Consider the following 19,715-nt stretch of genomic DNA (forward strand, 5'->3'; position numbering starts at 1 on the left):
CCCCTGGAGCTATGCCTATAAATCTATTATACAACACACGATATGAGAATATCATTATAGGCTAAATATAATCAAATATTTCATTTTGAAAAAGACGCAACAGAGTCCCAGAATGAATCTTTAACGCCTCGTCTAAAGGCGTAGCACATATCTGAGAGCTGTTTTGAAGGCATATTAGGCCATAAGTAGTATATGTGTCACAAGTTACAGTTAAAGTGTAAGAATGTGTGGATGGTGTTTGCAGCACTCAGAGACACTTGTAAATTCAAGTCAGCAGACTAGCACAGGGAGGCTCCCCTCTTGATTGACATTTACAAGTTGGAAAACTTTCTCTTTTGACCTCTTGACTCTTTAATAGCAAAGAATGTGTTTTGTCTTTCATTAACACAATGGAAATATTTTAAGAGGAGTGATCCTTTGCTCCCAGATCACAGATAAAGAAGTCAAGCGATCCAACATTCCCATGTGTGAAGTTTTGATTCCTGGGTGTAACTTTCTGGCTTATTTGTGTCTGTTAGCTTATTTGACACCGTTCCTGAGTCTTAACAGCCTAAGAAGACCCGTAGAATAATGAAAGGGATGCTGTGTGTGTACATGGTATGCATCACCTGCGACATATATAGTAGGCATTGCCCTAATAAAAAATGCTTACTGTCTACCTCTGTTGTCTTCTGACATCCACAAAAACACAAACAGCTTACTGCCACCACAATGTGTTTGTCCCAGAGAAAAATGGGCTCCACTGTGTGTGTGGGCCTCACTGAGGATGTGGTTACATCACCAGCTTTTTTATTTATTAGATAAGCTTGAAAGTAGGGGAAAAAAGCATTCTTTAATCCCCTGAAAAATGTCTCATTTAAAAATATGTCAAACCAATTTTCTCTTGATCTATTCAGTCAGTTTCTTCAAAACAAAGACGACACTTGTAGTACCAGAGACAAATTGTTGCAAATAATGTTTCGCAGACGGTGTTATCAACATGTTGATAACAAAAGAGAATTAGTTCAGAGACAAACATTTAATTGTCATTTGTTACGACTCTCTCTCCTTCCTATAAATCATAAATATTTTTAACAATGCCTGATCTGTGTGCATTTGAACCAAATATATAGTTCAGTATAAAAAAAGCGGTTGTAAAAGGGTTTCCTTGATCGAATCAAGCAAATTGAAGATGGAAGATCACCTAATCAGAAGCACATTCTTGTATTTTGTGTAAAACAGCTCTTAAAATACTTCTTGAGATTTCAGCGTAGTATAACTGGTGGAAACAACTGTTACAATTTTCAGCAAACAAACATTTATATGTACTTTACGTTGTTTACGTAATGGCCCCTTCTTGTTTCATCAGCACATTAACAATATTTTAGTTTGCCACTTAAACACTTCACTACAACAATGTGGACTTTATTGTGTTTATGAAAGGATGGATGGATGGACATCTTCATTGCTTTTATTACACAGCCAGTTCAAGAATTATTCCCTCATCATACTGACATGTCTGTTTTTTTAATGTTGTCAGCCAAAAAGCCACAAAAGGTTCATGCAAAATATGAATTAAGTTTTGTTTTCATTTAGTTTGTTCAAACAAGTACCTGATGGCTAAACAGACATTTGTGCATCTTTAGGGGCTAAAGATGCAAAACTCAAGATGAATAAGTGGATTGAGCTGGGAGGAGGGTGAAAATAACAAAAAGAATACTTTAAATCTGACACCTGAAGAGATAGTGACCAGAATTTGATACGTGACTGCCAGCTTGAATTCTTGTAAAGAGAGCTGAACATAGTGAGGGTGAACGTTTCACACTACAAACCACCCTCAAGTTAGCTAAACTGTTTTTGGCACACCTGCACCCACTACCACAGGATCCCCTCCTACTGTACAATACCACCATCTCATATTACATCCTCGAGCCAGGGCTGGGGACACACACTTACACAAACACACACACTTAGACTCTTTCGGGAGGTACATTCAAAGGGGGATTGTAACTCTTCGGGGGGGGGGGGGTATTTGACTTGTACATGATGCTAAGATACTATTTTAAATGGAATGCTTTAAATCTTATATGTAAGGTATAGCACATAATCAGCATGGAGACAAGATGAAACAGCTCTTCTATAGCTGGCTAAAAGTAACACAATAAACCTATCATGGGTCTAATTCATACAGAAAGTGTTAAACTTTCAGAAAATATGGAGATATAGAGATGGAATATTTTATTTTAAGTATTTTTGCTAAGTTTACCTGACTGTCTGTTGGCTATGGTTTCTCATTAACCTTCCAGACGATCCCAAGTTATCCCTTGGCAAGCTGCCAAAAATGGCACTATCCCCAAATAACCTCAAATGTTTTTTTAATGTAAAATATAGAATCTACTGCATCTATCGGTAGCCCTTAGGCCTGCTGTAATGAGAAGAGCCACATCTGCTACTGTATGTGTCTTCTTGTATGTATGACTGGTTTTCAGCTGAAGGATTTCTTTTTACCAACTTGTCTGATCTGCATGTGGTTCTCAGAGAAAGTGCATTCATGTGTCGAAGTTGTGAAAGATCAAGGGTTTGGAGTTCAGTGTCATTGTGTAACAGATTGTGCCTGTGTGTGTGTGTGTGTGTGTGTGTGTGTGCATTTGTGCGTGTGTGTGTGTGTGTGTGTGAGTGTGTGCAAGCATTTATCAGTATCCCAAGGCTATGTTTCTACAGTGTCATAAAAAAACACACCCTACCACTCAGCTCGTAGCGCCACACCCTCAGGTGAGTGCGCGTTTGTTTTCTCTTATTACTAAAGCTCCAAGAACAAATGCAGGGCTGTGGCTTGGGCGAGTCCAGGCACTGAATTTTAACCTGTGTGTGTGTGTGTGTGTGTGTGTGTGTGTGTGTGTGTGTCAGTCAGAGAACATTGCTTTGACTGTAATTCTTTTACTTTAGTACCCAGGGCAAGATTTTTTTCCCCTCTGCTTTCGCAACACTGAATATGTTCAAAAGATATGCAGTGTGTTCGAAGTCTTAATGACACATACTGTATTGTGAAATTTTCATAAAGCTAGAGTAACATCTCTTTTACAGAGGGAGACTTATGTTAACACATTATGTATGATGATGTACCATCATCGGCAATAACAACAATATAAACATAAACATTTAGAGATGCATTATCAGTGTTTATTTTTATCAAAAGGACTGGGTGTTACTATCCCTGATTCTTTTGAGTATTAACAGACGGGAGCTGTTTCTTAACTCTGCCCTGTCAAAGAGTGGACATGTGTGACCTTTATTTCCCTAGAGACAGCAGAGAAGAAGAAGAAGAAGAAAAGGAGGGATAATCATATTGACAGGCTGTGTGTGTGTGTGTGTTGTTGAGATTAGACATTTGAAAAGATATAATGAAACAAATCAAGAACCACTTTAAACTTAAGCAGGAGACGCTGAATAGTTGAACACTAAAGGCGTGTTACAGAAGAAGGATCAGATGCCTGGTTATCAATTTATTTGGATGAGGATGTTTACTTTACAAAAGAAATCCAGAAGCAAAGAGTGAGCTAAGCTAACTCACCTTAACACTCTGCTGTATCTTATCAGCAATACGGTTCATTCTTTTTTCTGACCTTCTGCAGACTTACCCATAAATCATTGCTGTTCCTGCAGCTGGCGACTGCTCCTATACTGGAACTTGAACAAACCCAAGCTTAGATTATACTTAAAAAACAACAACACCGCTGCAGAAATAGAGTCACCACACTGATAGTCACATCATTTATGAATTCCATAACTTTACTGAGGGAGATAGATAGATAGATAGATAGATAGATAGATAGATAGATAGATAGATAGATAGATAGATAGATAGATAGATAGATAGATAGATAGATAGATAGATAGATAGATACTTTATTGATCCCGAGGGAAATTCAGATGTTTGTCAATATCCAGTTATCACAAATGACAAATCTTTAAAAATGAAAGTTTTGAAACTTTAAATTGTCCTTTTTGAATACATTTCAAATGCACCACATTTTTTCTTTTTTTTGTAATTTGCTACAAAAGACCAAAGGGAAACTCTTACGGAAGCAAACAGCTGATCCTCAGTGAAGATCATTAAGACATTTTAAACATGTTAAACCATTTTTCCCTCTCTGCACTCCCCTCTTCCACCATTATTTGTGCCTTTCTACTGTATGTGGGCAGTTTCTTTTTATCACTCTCCCTCTCTCTGTCTGCCCTCTTTCTCTATGCCCAGACAGACAAAGCCTGCGTTGTCTGTTGAAATGCTGTGCTGCTAGGACAGACTTTGGGGTCAGTGTCTTATGGAATGCCTTGAAAATCGTATCTAGTGAGAGAGAGAGTGTCAATGTGCGGGTGTGTTGTGTCCAATCTGGTGTCTACTGTCTGCTTTTGGCACTGTGACTCACCTCATGAATCATGACAGAGGACACAGACACTGTGCTGATATACTGTAGCATGTATCAGTCTAAAGGAGAGTTCTGGAAAGATTGTGATTATAAACTCTACCTAATTCCTTGCTTTGTACCTCTCAGTTTTAAGATTCAAGCAATGTATCTGTGCATACCTCAATTCCAAAAACACATCTTCATCTTGACATTTTTCTGATCCCACCTTTTTTTTAATTGTCGTTCAGGTCATTACTATATATCATTGTATCTCATTGTATAATGTCCTATAATGTAAAAGAGCACTGTACCATACCATATCATATTGTATTGTAAGTATTGAGAATATCATATTGTTCTAGTACTCTACAGTACAGTAACATATTATTGTCTTGTATCGTATATTGTTGAGTACTGTACGCTATTGTTTCATCATATTGTGGCATTAGTTATATTGAGCATCATTTTGTACTGCTAATGTTGTTTGGACTGAGCACAGCCAGCAGGGAAATACTGCTAAATATATTGTCTATATTGACTCACCAATGTTTTCCCCATGTTAACTGCAAGAATGTCAGCAAACACAATTTACTGTGAGAGTGTGGAACAGTTGGGCGGCTTGCACTTTCATGTCACTGGGTAGTTTGCCAGCATTTCCCTCTTGTGGGATTTAAAATATAGGCTATTTTGTTTTTCCAAGGGAGTTTAACAGAAATCCTTTAACAGTTTTTGCAGAAAGTTATCTATTATAACAAGCCTGAAGCACGTTTGTATTGCTGATATTTTGTTTTGACAAAGCCTGAGGGACCATTTATTTGATGTGAGATTGAGTACTGTTTGTGTGTGTGTGTGCGTGTTCGTGTGTGTGCGTGCGTGTCAGGAGACACAGTGGGAGGGGCAGCCTTTGGCAAGTATGTGGACGACATTAAACTTTCCTTTAGTCATTTAGCCGCACTCCTGCACCTCTTGCAGTAAGAACTCTCCTTTCAGCAGTTGAAGGGAGTTGATTATTGTTTTGATTATTTCTCATGGAGGGCAGCAGGATCACCTGTGGCCTGTGGCTGCTCGTCTTTCTCTCTGGATGTCTGCGGCTGTCGGCTTTCAACCTGGACACCGACAATGTCTTAGAGAAGAGCGGGGACCCGGGTAGTTTGTTCAGCTTCTCTCTCGCGATGCACCGGCAGCTTAAACCGGTGGATAAGAAAATGTAAGTGTCATACTTCTGTGTTCAACTAAAACCAAGTTTGAAGTTTTCTTGTGTGTCGATTTGGGACAACGCTTCACAGGTCAAATAACTCAAATCAATGTAGACAATTTTAGCTTTATTTTAAGGCTGTCAGTCACAGGAGGGGAAGTAGCCTTTTTAAACCTATTTTTTTAAAGAACTTCCGACATCATTTAAGCTGTAAAATGACACTGGTGTGCTATGGGCAACGTAATCGTTTGAGCAAAGGTGTGTCGCAGGTGGTTTCTTTCTTTACGGTTTGTTCAATAACAGTAGAAAACCATTACCCTTACAGTAGCTTCTTAAAATAATAAAGTTAATCCTCGGCGAGCCTGTCCTTCTTATTTACATTTATTCGTTTGTTTGGACATTAACAGAACATTTTGCTCACGTGCACGCGCCTTGTGTCGCGCGCTGATATGTGAGACTTTCTAGCTGAGGGGTTAAAGGCAAAACAAGGCTCGAGCGTTTCGGTGCAAAACATCTCATTTAATCAGTGTTGGCATTTTTAGGGGCATTGAATCAGAGGGCTTTGTCACTCACCATAAAGACTAACAGCCATCAAGTGCTAACTGGTTTGAAAAGCATGAATATTCATCTGACCTGAGATCAGACCAGTCCGGACTTTAATCTTTTCCCCTGGGTTATAAGAAGACGGAGGAGACGTATGAAAGTCTTTTAAAGAAAGTAATGACATACCGCAAAACTGATTAAAGTCATGCTTTGAAAATGTTACAGAAGTCGTAATAATAATAATAATAATAATAATAATAATAATAATAATAATAATAATATCAAAGGGATTTGACAGACAAAGCAAAGGCAGGAACTTACAAAAACAGAAAGAAAAACAGTTCGTCTACTAAATATAAATAAATGCTCATAAGAAAGCAACAACACACATCTCAAAAGGCAGTGTTGTACAATTGTGTAAATGAAATAAAATATTTTAAGACACAAAAGTTATTGAAATGTGAGAAAAGTTATACTTTAAGAATAATGAGACAACATCCCATGACATACAAACAAAATAAAGATACAAAAAGGATGAACAAGCGTGATAATACTATAATTAAATAGCAATAGGGGATGGAAGAGTAAAACATCAGAAGAAGGATTAGGAACGTGTGAAAAGATGAATAGCAATAGAATGAATTAAAATATCTTTTTAAAGGTCAAATCACTTAAAAGCAAGTCTTCAAACCTGAGTTTTAATAAGCGATATAAGAAATGTCACCGAAGCCTTATCTCGTTAGGTAATTCTTTCCAAGAAAGAAGTTACTGTCAAATTTGAGTCTGCATAATATATTGAAAAATAAAGAAAATCAATTGGAGTTATTGCACCCATTTTTATATTTTTCAAAATTATTTTTTTTATAAATGCTTAATAATAAATAAATACTAATTGTTATGTTTATGTGGCTAAGTATTTCCCCTGCACCTCATGTGTTAGTTGCCCTAATCGGGTGTCAGATACTTGAGGAGTTTGTTAACAAGTTAACGGTCTTCTTTTTAACCAGCTTTAATGAACTTGAAACAATCCTCTGCATTTGAAAACTTGTAGCTCATTGAACGTGTGTGTGTTCATGTCCAAGCAGGAAGCCATGTTTGTTTTCGAGGTGACTGTGCTCGACCTGCTGTTAAAGTAGTGGAATGTGCGTTCCCTGTAGACAGTGTATTTGTGTGTGTGTCCACATGCATCCATGTGCTGTGCGTGCTCGTGTGTGTTTGGTGTGTTCTAATGTTGCTGATGCGTGCTGTGGCTGTGCACTGAGGCGTTGCCGTGTTGTCAGTGACTTGGACGAGCGTCAGAGAGCTCAGCCTGCTGCTGAAAACATTCCTAACCTGAGGGAGTGGAAAGAAGAGATGGATTGATAGATCGACTTTTTTTGTGCTGACTTGGATTTTCTTTTCCTTAGAGAGGTTCATTAACATGGATTGTAGCAATATGAGAGCAGAAGTAGGCATGTGTGTGCTTGTGTCCTTGTCTCCTCTCTGCTGGGTGTTCACACTGAGTCACAATTCAGTACCAGCCATGCATGCCAAAAAAAAAAAAAGAGAGAGTTTTGTTTGGTACCTGCAGGAGATGATGTGATCGTGCATCTGTTGCATGCATGTTTTTTTTGCTTGTGTGCGTGGGATGCATTCCGGGGTTGTCATAATTACCCGATGGCGATGGAGCTGTCCCTATCATAAAACCAAGAGAGAAAGCGCAAATTGCATGAGTGGGGAGGAGAGGGAGGAAGTAAAAGACTGAAGGTTAAAGATGTTTGGGATCTTGGATGTGTGCTAAATGTGCAAGAGAAAGACGTAGATGCGTATGTGTGTGTATCTGGAGGAATGGATTGTAACATCTATGTTAAAATGTGTCTATGTAAACAAAATGATTAAAGGGATGAAAGCGTTTTTAAATCTTATGGTTATTCCTTTTGTCTGAGGTCACTGAACATCAAAGCAAGATGCAGAGAAATAATCTGGAAAAAAGAAAAAGTGATGCTGAAGGAATGCAGAGAGGAACATAAATCAGATTTACATCTGGGCACCAAATCTCAGATGTCAGAATCCAGCCTGCTGATGTAGTGAGAAGTTGGGTAACACATGATGGAGAAAAAAACACATCTGGATCTGCAACCTATTTGGAGGGGAACGCCTCTAGTTGATAGGGCACCACTGGGTGTTTCAAAGTGAGAAAAACTACAAATCTCTTTTAATTGGATTTCTCTCTCTCTCTCTCTCTCTCTCTCTCTCTCTCTCTCCCCTTCTCTCTCTCTCTAATGGTCACTCTGAGCTGCTCACTGTTGTCCCGCTGTTGGAGAGAGAGCCTTTGTTTTTTCCGTCAGTGTGTTTGTCTCGGTCGTTTTCGTCTTTGTCCTCCCTGCAGACTAAGCCCATGTGTTGGGGCTTCCTCTGCTGGTGTTGATTGGTTGCATGCACATGGGTCACTGTCACTTTGACAGCGGGGATGGCCTCATCACAGAGCCAGGCCATGACACATCATGTCAACTCCACCCTTAAATGGCAAATACTCAAAATATTGTGTTGTAATTGAGGTAATTGGTGTCCATTCAGATAAGTGTCTTTATTCAGATCATGACAAGAAAACTCTTGTCATAATGTATTTGTAGCACAGACTGAAACATGGATGCAGTTTCAGTGAAGTCATCCATAGGTTTTCAAAGAGGCATTATAAAGACAACAGATGATGGAAATGCCGACTCCAACGAACTTCAAGCTAATCAAGAAGCAGGCAAAGAGATGGAGTAGTTGGGGCATTCCCGACGACTATTGGACATGCTGAAACGCAGCCATTTGGCTCATCCAGCTCGACATATAGCTTGCATAATGAAAATGATTAAAAAAAACTAACAAAGCAAGCTGAAGTGAAGCCCAGTATCCTGTTAAGCTACAATGCTCAACTGTCAGTCAACTCCGCCACAGCCCTTAACTGCATTCTGCCTTATGATGTTAAACTCTTAGCCTAAGTAGAATCAAAACATTGAGTTATAAAAATCCCACCTATACACTTTCAATCTGTGTTCTAATGTAGATTTCTTTCTTTCTTTTTTTTTTTCAGACAGTCTTTAGTGAATAATTGAGGTCCAGTTTTTTCAAAAGGTTGCCGCTTGGTTTGCAGCAACAGTTTTAAATTATTTGTTAGAAATAGTTGCTGTGTAAATGTTCCTTTTTGGTTGCATTTATCCAAAAGGAATAACAAGAGGCACTATGTATCATAAACTACAGTATCCCTTCTCTATTACTGCAGCAGAGATCATAGAACCAAAATGCAGTGCATCTTGGAAAACCATTCCATTGACCTCTTCTGGGCGTGAAGATGAGCCACCCGTGACTTCCCCCGTTATTCACCTAACTTCTTTTTTTCAGAAGATGTCTCCTTTGTTTTAGTCTTCATTGACAGAAATGCGCTCGTCCTATTCATTTTATTTATCGTAAACAGTCATTTTCTTCAGCCTAAAGAAGCACGTTGATGACTTCAGACTGTGTAGTATCAAAAGCTCTGGTCTCTCTTTGTAGACGGCAAATTCTGAACTGGACACTAATGGGTGGGAGAAATGCTCCAAAGATACTACTCTGGTTTTAAAAACAAGGCAAAACCAATCCAGTGGTTACAGAGGGGTTAACAGTGTATATACAAAGTCCATAATGTAGAACAAGTGTGCTTCTGTTGTGACAACTTGTTCTGCTTTGTTTGATCATTTAGACAATTTGTCACATTTTCTTCATCCGCCTGACAGTTCTGTAAAAGCCATTTAAAGACTGAACTGACAGTTTTAACTTACCATATTTTTGCATGCCGTATAAATACATTGATTGGTTTTCCTAACCTACATCACGCCTGCATGCTTGGGTAAATATTTATGATCATATTCACACTCTTAAAGTAGGCTTTATAGTCTCTCCTACATACGGTTAGAGCTCTCTGGGGTCTGCTCTGTAGACATGCTGATCATATTAGGCCTCAGCTATATGTCTCAGTAAACTCCCTCCCACATGTTGTCCATCTGAGAATTCTCTGTGTCCCAGCTCAAAAATTCTTTAATCTGATCTAGTTAGGACAGCGTGCGGCACAACATTAACTGTAAAGGTCAAGGGAGAGTGAGCGCCTGGAACATCCACAGAGGGAGAAAAGGAGGGGGGCTGCCAGTGTTTGTGTGCCCTGCTCTCTACAGTAAACCTGCACAAAGCATCAGTTCGAGTGATGGCGACTCTGTAAGAAATCCTGAGAACCAGCGGCACATCAACAAGACTTGGGTGTGGCATTTGCCCTTGTCCTAGTCCTCAAAGACAGCCTGTTTGTGCGTGCGTGTGTGTGTGTGTGTGTGTGTGTGTGTGTGTGTGTGTGTGTGTGTGTGTGTGTTTATGTGTGTGCATGAAAAGAGAGATAGGGCCTGGTTCATTCAAACGCAGCAGGCATTTGAAAGGGGTCTTTGACTCATTTGTACCGTAAGGACATGGAGAATCAGCTTGCGGGTGGTGTGTGTGTGCGTGCGTGCATGTGTGTTAGATTGTGTGAATATGGCTGCTGTGCGACACAGTAGACTGGAATGTGTGATAATATAATCTGGAAAATGGAAGAAATGCTCAATTATTTCTCTTTCAGTGGCCCAGATGAACAATGTGTGCTGTCTGCTGGCTGATTTGAGCCTTTTACACAATGTCTCATGAAGACAACTGCAAATATCTGTACTTGTTGTTAATCAACCTTTCTCCAAGAAACATTTTTTATTTGTGATTTCTTGTTAAGCTCTTTGCCTGTATTTGATAGGACAGTGGATAGTGTAGGAAATGGAGGAGAGACAGTGTGGAAGACCTGCGAGAAAGGAGCCACGGGTCAGACTTGAACTGGACTCCATCCTCTACACATGGGGCTCCAGCTTTCCATTTGTACAGAACCCTTTCTACAAGAAATGCAGCTCAAAGCGCCTTACAGTGTGGAAAATAAATAAAAGTGAAAAAAAACCAATGAACATTAAAGAAAGTATTAAATGCATACATTATAAAATGAAAGGTCAAAGCACACTGGTATGAATAGTAATTATAAATATAAAAGTAGTATGCATTGCACAAGATGTAACATTTTACCAGAGTAGATAAAGTTGAAATTGAATACAAAATGCAACAACGTTGGCACAAGAAACTCAGATAATACCTATGATAAACCTGAAGCTTAGGTTACATAGGAAGCATGATGTCAGATATAACAACATTTATGTGATTATGTAAATGACTCAATGCACAATGTATTCATCTACATGCACCTCTGTTAATAGATTCATTGATGTGTGTTTGATGCAGGCTGCTGGTGGGAGCCCCAAGAGCAAAAGCCCTAGGTGGTCAAACATCTAAGGTGACAGGAGGACTGTACAGCTGTGACATGAGCTCCACCTCAACGGCCTGTACGAGAATTGACTTTGACAACGTTGGTGAGAAGGCCAGGGACACCTGTTCATTTTTCTAGCAGTTTTTTTTTTTTTTTTTTACATGTTTACCTTTTCTGTGTACTTGAGTCAATAATCTGTCTGTCTCTATGTAGAGGATACAACAAGTGAAAGTAAAGAGAACCAGTGGATGGGAGTGTCAGTCAGCAGCCAGGGGCCAGGAGGAAAGGTTTTGGTAAGACTGTGTATTCATTTCTCCGACTCTGACCTTCAGATTTAGAAGTTTCAATTTGATAGTACAAACTTAATTACTGAGCTGAAACAATAAGTGGATACATAGATTAATCGATCAGCAATTTTTTTTATTACCCAAATATAACAGCCAAAAGTTCTCCAGTAAGGGCCTTTCCAATCTGAACATTTGAAATACGATAACTTTTAGTGACTACACTGTTCTCAGATGACTTGATAATGACAGTATTTACAAGTTCAACCCTTCTGAATTTCCACCTTCAAACCAAAAGGATTTATTCTAAATTCATGCCAGTATTGCATGATAAAGCAAGGTTCTCAAACATGCCATGCTTACAGGGACATTTATAGAAATAAGATATTAAACCTAAAAAAGGTGTCTTGGATTTAAGCATCCAATAATTGATATGCAATGAATGAAGTGGATATATAAGAACTGAAATGTATCATTATTTTCAATGTTGTTTAATGTTGTTCAAGTGACATCTTTTTTCCATTTTTTTAACCAACCATGTAAAACTCAATTTACATTTCAATGAAACCAAAAAAGCTTTTTTTAAGCTACTAAAACACAAAGGAAAAGTAACTTCACTATGCTTTCTTAGGTTTTTCATCTCTGCTGAATCATATGTTTTTGTTTCCATTTTAAGACTTGTGCCCATCGCTACCAGCTTCGATCCAAGGTGGGCACGCCGTATGAATCCCGTGCCATTATCGGCCGCTGTGTTGTGATGGCTCAGGACTTGACCATTGATACTAGTTCATATGACGAAGGCATCTGGCAATTCTGTGAGCAGCGGCCTGCAGGACACGCAATGTTTGGTTCCTGCCAGCAGGGCCTTTCCGCCACATTTGACAAGCAATACCACTACCTCATCTTTGGGGCACCAGGAACATACGATTGGAAAGGTATTATTATCTGTGATAGCTTGTGGTTACAAGTGATCTTATACCAACATTTGCTTTCCCATCTCAAATCTGATACCTAAAATTATTATGTTATGGGTTTTTTTTATCCTTTTATAAAATGCTCTTTCTACCCTGTTTTGACTTTGGCCTTTTTTGTCTGTTCTCTAGGTATTGTACGCTTGGAGCAAAAAAATGAATCCCTGATCTTAGACGAGGATGGTCCTTTTGAGGTTGGACACGAGAAGATCATGAACGATAAGCTGGTTCCTGTTCCTCCCAGTAGCTACCTAGGTAGCTCACTGCCAGTGTTATTCCCAACATTTAAGTCACTCCATTGTCACAAAAACATTTCAAAAGTATCTCTGACCATGTAGTCAAGCTTTTTTTCTGACTCTGTCTCCCAGGCTTCTCTTTAGACTCTGGGACAAAGCTGACGAATCAGCAAGGCGAGCTGACTGTGGTGGCGGGAGCTCCGAGAGCATTCTACAGCGGTGCGGTGTTGCTGTTGAAAAAAGGTGAAACCGGAAACATGAAAGAAGAGTTTACGCTGAAAGGAGAAGGGCTGGCCTCATCCTTTGGCTATGATCTGACTGTAGTGGATCTCAATGGGGACGGGTAAGGCTAGAATTGACGATCTTTAATTTCAGCTATGAAAGGTGCTTTTCACTCACAAAAAATGTTTCTGTTTTAGATGGGAGGACATAGTGGTGGGAGCACCTCAGTACTTTGAAAAGGATGGAACAATCGGAGGCGCCGTCTATGTGTATGTCAACAAAGCAGGAAGATGGAACGAAGTCAAACCCACCAGAATAGATGGAGCTCAGGACTCCATGTTTGGCCTGGCTGTAAAAACTTTGGGAGACATTAATCAGGACGGCTTCCAAGGTGGGGCAACTTTTTTTTTTTTTTTTTATTGTACACATGCCTATCCTCGAATGACATCTAAATACATTTATATCCACTTGATGTAAGGCCACTCTTTTTTTCTTGCTGTCAGATTTTGCAGTAGGAGCTCCTTACGAAGATGATGGTGCCGGGAAGGTTTACATTTTCCATGGATCAGCCACAGGACTAAAATCGAAGGAAGCTGCTCAGGTTTGTTATACAGTTGGCTGAATTTGTATTTTCTTTTTTTTTTTTTATGCATCGATGCATCCTTCAGTTATGAAAATAATAATTAAATAATTATCCATAATGGTTTGTTGTCATATAAAGTTGTGTTTTTTCTTGCCCTAGGTTCTGTCTAGCAAACCAGGAGTTAAGCTGTTTGGTTACTCGTTGGTAGGCAATATGGACTTGGATGGTAACTCCTATCCTGACCTGGCTGTCGGATCTCTCTCTGACTCTGTATTTGTCTACAAGTAAGTGAAATGGTACATTTCCCCTCCAAACATCTTTGATTCTCGTTAAAGATTTTCTCACTTAGTTCTTTCCCCTCAGAACAAGTCCTGTTATCAACATCAAAAAGGAGATAAAGTTCTCCCCTAAAGAAATCGACTTCACCAATAAGAACTGCGGCGAGAACTTCTGGTACACAATTAATTGTGTTTTTTTTTAATGGAAAAGGTGTTTTAGTCTTTGTGTCTGACTGCTGATGAACTATGTCCACAGCTTGGATATCGAGACATGCTTAACCTACACGGCTAAACCTGCGTCCTACGCCCCGAAACTGAGTATGCTAACTAGTCTTTTTTCTTTCATCAAATGGTTGAAATATCATACAAACAGCAAGGAAACATGCATGCATGTAAATATAAATATAATACATAGGCCGCTGTCATTCTATATCTTCCTCTTTCTATCTTTTTGTCTCTACCCCATCTAGTGGTGGCCTACAAAATAGAAGCTGACGCTGACATCAGGAAAGCCTCACGAAATTCTAGGGTGAACTTCCCTGATTCTTCTGACAATAGTTATGAGTCCAAAGGAGTCATCAGCATGGACAACAAAGGAAAGAAACAGTGCTTTACTAAAAAGATAGTTATACAGGTACCAACTCTATTGATATATATATTTATATTTGAAGTGTGTCGTCTATTATGTGTAAAGCTGTGAAGTGTCGTCATTCTGCAGGACAATATTCGAGACAAACTGAGTGGGATCCCCATCGATGTATCTGTGACAATCCAGGAGTCCAAGCGTAAACGCAGACAGAGCTCAACTGCTCCTCTGTCTCCGGTCCTGGACGCCAATGAGAAACCGATAACTCGAGCTGTGGTATTTACGATTAATCACCTATTAATCATCAATAAATCTGCTGTTTTTTTGAATGATTAAGTTTTTTTTTAAGTCTTGTCAATGTCACAATATTGTGGGAAAAAAGGCCAATTCCAATCCAAAAAGTTTCCTTGGTCAAACTAACCATAATATACATTCATCTGCTATCATAAATGACAAAGAAAAGAATTACATCCTCAGAATTAAAAAGCTGGACCCAGATGATGTTTGATATTTTACACTTGAAACATTAGTGAAACGCTTCAAAAGGATCAAAACCATGGATGTCGGAATAGATCAATTATTTGTAGCGCCAGAAGAAACACAATTCTTTACTAGATGTGTTTATGATTGATAATAACACTGTATCTACTGGATCTTTTTTTTGTCTGAATATGGTTGTAGTTGCATTTCCTGAAGGAGGGATGTGGCAGCAACAACATTTGCCAGAGCAAATTGCAGGTGAAATATCGCTACGGCCACAGGCCAATCGACGGAGGCACCTTCACTGAATTAAAGATGTAAGAGTGTACACATTTATGGACACCTTTTCCACAAGATTAACTGTTTTTCAGAAGACAATAGGCATACAAAGTCACTGGCATATTGGCTAATAGCTTCTCTCTCCATCTGAAGGGAGAATGGAGTGCCAGTGATCTCGCTCAGTGACCAGAAGGACGTCGCCCTGGAGGTCCATGTTACTAATCCGAACGGGGATGATGCTCATGAAGCCACTGTGGATGCCATCTTTCCACCCTCACTTACCTATACTGCTTACCGTGTTCCAGCTCATGTAAGTCCCTCTGTCTCTATCACAACCACACTTAAACACAGAATCTCACATGGTTGTGGAACTGGATTAGCTCAGCTGCAAGGTTTTAAGAACCGAGAGTGCAGTCCTTGCTTTGACCGTTGTTCCTGGCTTGAGGCTGACAATTGACATTTACTTCATGTCCCCACTACCCTGTCCTCCCAATATTCCATGTCACTCCTTAATATCCTATCAATTAAGGCTATAGCTGACCTGAGAATAATAATATTAAAGAAAAACCTTCAAGTGTTAGGTTCTGATTAGAAATTGATACTGATTTCAGGAGCGACAAGTAAGCTGTAGTGCCACTGACGATGGTTCAATGGCACATTGTGAGCTTGGAAATCCCTTCAAACGTGACACAGAGGTGAGAGAAATTCTTGTGGCAATGTTATCTCCTCTGCACAGGTTTCACTGTTTATACAGTGTCGATATTTATATAATGTTTCTGTCTCTTTTTTGTATGTAGGCAACCTTCTATATTTATCTTAGTACGTCAAGCATCTCTTCCAACACAACAGAACTGGAAGTTGATCTTCAGCTAAATACGTCAGTATATATAACTACTTCATAACATACTTACAAACATATTTTTCAAGATGCTGTGCGATTGATTTTGAAATAAAATTTTGTTTATTATGTTTGTAAACTCTGTTCTGACAGGACAAGCGTCCAGTTGGACTTAGCTCCTGTGAAGGCAAAGGCGAAGGTGAACATCAAGCTGCAGCTTTCTTTGACAGGGTAAGAATCAAGCACGCAAAAACAGTTCTTGCACCAAACACACACATTTGCACCAAAACATAATACTAACTGTGCTTTTCTCTCTCCCTAGAATAGTACAGCCATCTCAGCTCTACTTCTCAGGAGTGGTCAAAAGCGACACGGCCATGAAGTCTGAGAGTGAAATTGGCAATGCGGTCACACACCATTTCAGAGTGAGTTCAATAAAATAATTGTGTTTTAAAAGTGGCGAGTTCTTAACAGCATTCCTTAAATTGTGTTCTCTACTTTTTTGTATTTTCTGTATATCTTAACAAGGCATATTAAATGTACAGCATGTGTTCTATAGTCAGGTAATAATATTATATTATTGGATTGTTCCTGTCTTGATTTAAAGATTATTAATCTGGGAAAGCGCCTGTCAGGCTTTGGCACCGCCACCCTCAACATCGAGTGGCCAAAGGAAACAAAGTCAGGGAAGTGGCTGATCTACCTTATGAAGATCAGCTCCACCGGAGTGGAGCCCGTACAGTGCTCTCATACAGAGGAGGTCAACCCTCTAAACATGGTCAGTGAACGCATCCCGTAGTAGTTCAGTGGTATGTTGTGGGAGAAGAATGAAATATGAAGTTTATAGAATTACATATTTATACAATTAGAAATGTAAACTTAAAGGTTGGATGTACTTTTCGTCTTTGTTTTAAGGTACCGAGCCAACCTAGGGTGAGAAGAGCCACTGGAAACTCACAGGAAATCAAGGAGGGCACTATTTCACGTATCGTGGACAAGAAAAACTTTATAACTCTGGTAACCGCCTCCCCACACACAATTCCACGTGTTGTTTTATAGTGTTATTTTATTGAGCTTTTGCACCCAAGAATGATCCATGTGTACCTTTGTGTTTCCGTCTCTACTGACAGTCCTGTGACAGTGGGGCCAAATGTGTGACGATACAGTGCCCTCTGCGGGGCCTGGATAGTAATGCAGTGGTTACATTCAAGTCTCGCCTCTGGAACGGCACCTTCATAGAGGTAACAAAACTCACATTTTTGCTGAACTATACCATTTTAAAAACAAAACACGTTTTTTAAATATCAAATTTGAAGCTGACAGAAGAGTTGCATTTGTAAAGTTAGACAACTTACTTTTCTGTATGGTTTGTGATGACCTTGCATCTTAACAAATGACCTTGCACTACATTAATTTGGCCATATTTTTTTGGTAATATGAAAACTAAAATGATTTATTTTCTTTTTTCCTCCATAAAACAAAAAGGATTTTTCTGAGTTACATCACGTGGAGGTGATAGTGAAGGCTTCCCTGCAGGTTGAAAGCACAACAAAGAACACAGTGCTGCAACAAGCTGATACACAGGTAACACAGACACCGTTATTATTAGTAGACGTTATTGCAGGGCATAAACATAAACACTTGAGCTTGTGTTTCATAGTCTGAATCTCCTGCTGCTTCATTGTTCTCCTCAGCTGACACTGACGGTGTTCCCAGAGAGACGAGCAGAAGGAGTGCACTCAGGAGTGCCGTGGTGGATCATCGTGCTGTCAGTCCTGTTCGGGCTGCTGTTGTTGGCTCTGTTGGCTTTCCTTCTGTGGAAGGTAGGACTTAAAGGACAAAGGGCTAGGAGACACCCCTTCTTATTTATTTGAAACACATAAAACACACCCACATTTGTATGTTCTGATTTTAAGAAATATTACCATAAATGTTACTTTTTGTAGACTTCTTCTACGCTACATTTACATAAAAAAAACGAACAAACACAAGGTATACACGGCAGCACATTATGCACATTTTTCTAACAGTTTTCCTCTCCTCAGTGTGGACTCTTTGGGAAAAAGAAAGAGGATCCATCAGAAAAAGAGAGACTGACACCAAATGCATAAAAAAGAGAGAGGGTAAAATTACAAGGCCGTCAGAGAATGAGTTTAACTTTTTCTCTCTTCCCTTTTTGCTGCGAAAGCACTGCTTTCCAAGGTTCACAGGGCCAATGGACAATTCTCATGCTGAGCCATGGATGCTATAATAACAGCTGAATGATTTTTTCTGCTATAAGTCCATACCCAAGAGACTCTCACACATGATTATGTGTGGATCATTTCACTTGACATGCATGGCAAGGGAAGGTGTTGGCTTATGAGCAACTACTGTCATTTACTGCTGTGATGAAATACATCAAGGGGGCTGTTCTGTAACTGGATCTTTTCCTCTTTTTTTCACCTTCATTTCATCATCTATTCTGTCACTTGGTATGGAGGTTTCATTCTACTTTCATAGAAGGCAGAATCTATTTATTCTCTGTAAGAGGTGCAGATGGCTGGTCTACACCTCTTAATGGATATATTGCATTCAGCTCTTGCTTGGGAATCTGACTGATGACATTAAATGTTAATTAAGCCATTTTTTCCTCAATGACCTAAAGTCTAATTGTTTTTCTTCACTGCAGTGTGGCTTTTTCGAGCGTGCCAAATATGAAGATAAGATTCCAAGTTACAATGCTGTTCGGATCAAACGGGAGGAGAGAGCAGTAAACCCCGCGATTGAAAACTGGGAAAGCCCAGAAAAGAAATCCTGGATGACAACATGGCACGACAAGGAACATTACTCTTGACAAATGCGATCTGACATAAAAATTAAAATAATCCTGTTGCTTACTGATCAACTTCACATTTTACTATTTTTTCTGCCTTGTTTTTGCACAATGTGGTCTGTAAATAAATATCAAAAAACAGTTTGTTAAAAAGAGGATAAAAGAAGATGGGACTGAATACTTGATGACACATTCTCAGTCAGGGCCTAAACTGATCTTGGACAAAGTCTGTATGAAACACTGGAAGGAGAGTTGCATTGTGGGAGATGGTGCAACACAGCTACTTTCTGCCTAAGCTTGTTGTATACTGTATTTACCAATTTCACAGTGTTGACTATTCAGAGGGTGGGAGGTTTTCCAGGTTCTATGTACATTTTTTAAATGTTTTTGCAGAATGGTTTGTATTTATTCCTCTTAAGGAGAACTTTATGTTACTGGTGACTTCATGAAAAAGTTTAATTGAAAAGGTTTTTTTTCTCTTCACTTACAACAATGCGGCCCATCTTAACTTCTTCATAATTATGCCTTCTTTACATGCTAAAGGTGCCTGAGTGTAAGGCAGAACAGCAACTTATCCACAGTGGTCAAGTGCTCAGTTTGTAAATACATTACCAAACCCCTGCAGAAGTCGCATTTAAGCCAAATACAGAGTGAACAGAGGTGTTTCAAATAAAGGTTCAGTGTTATTTCTACA

General features: G+C 39.3%; 1 protein-coding gene across 2 annotated transcripts; it reads left to right on the forward strand.

Annotated features, from left to right (window-relative positions):
* Positions 1–5,321: 5,321 nt before the first annotated feature.
* LOC306826374 (integrin alpha-6-like) lies at positions 5,322–19,709 on the forward strand. 2 transcript variants are annotated; one of them, XM_079347660.1, is made up of 26 exons: positions 5,322–5,592; positions 11,425–11,552; positions 11,663–11,742; positions 12,410–12,668; positions 12,837–12,959; positions 13,073–13,283; positions 13,360–13,553; positions 13,666–13,763; positions 13,905–14,029; positions 14,109–14,198; positions 14,280–14,341; positions 14,494–14,657; positions 14,742–14,885; positions 15,291–15,406; positions 15,522–15,678; positions 15,980–16,063; positions 16,166–16,245; positions 16,360–16,437; positions 16,529–16,631; positions 16,814–16,984; positions 17,122–17,223; positions 17,337–17,447; positions 17,692–17,790; positions 17,901–18,029; positions 18,252–18,329; positions 18,878–19,006. In XM_079347660.1, exons 1-25 carry the CDS (start codon positions 5,414–5,416, stop codon positions 18,315–18,317), a joined length of 3,153 nt encoding a protein of 1,050 aa, XP_079203786.1. In that variant the 5' UTR covers positions 5,322–5,413; the 3' UTR covers positions 18,318–18,329; positions 18,878–19,006. The 2 variants fall into 2 exon arrangements, with proteins under 2 accessions (XP_079203786.1, XP_079203785.1); XM_079347659.1 differs by lacking the exon at positions 18,252–18,329 and having other exon boundaries at positions 18,878–19,709.
* The last annotated feature ends 6 nt before the right edge of the window (positions 19,710–19,715 follow it).

The sequence above is a fragment of the Symphodus melops genome (assembly GCF_947650265.1).
Source record: "Symphodus melops genome assembly, chromosome: 7".
NCBI classification, from domain to species: Eukaryota; Metazoa; Chordata; class Actinopteri; order Labriformes; family Labridae; genus Symphodus; species Symphodus melops.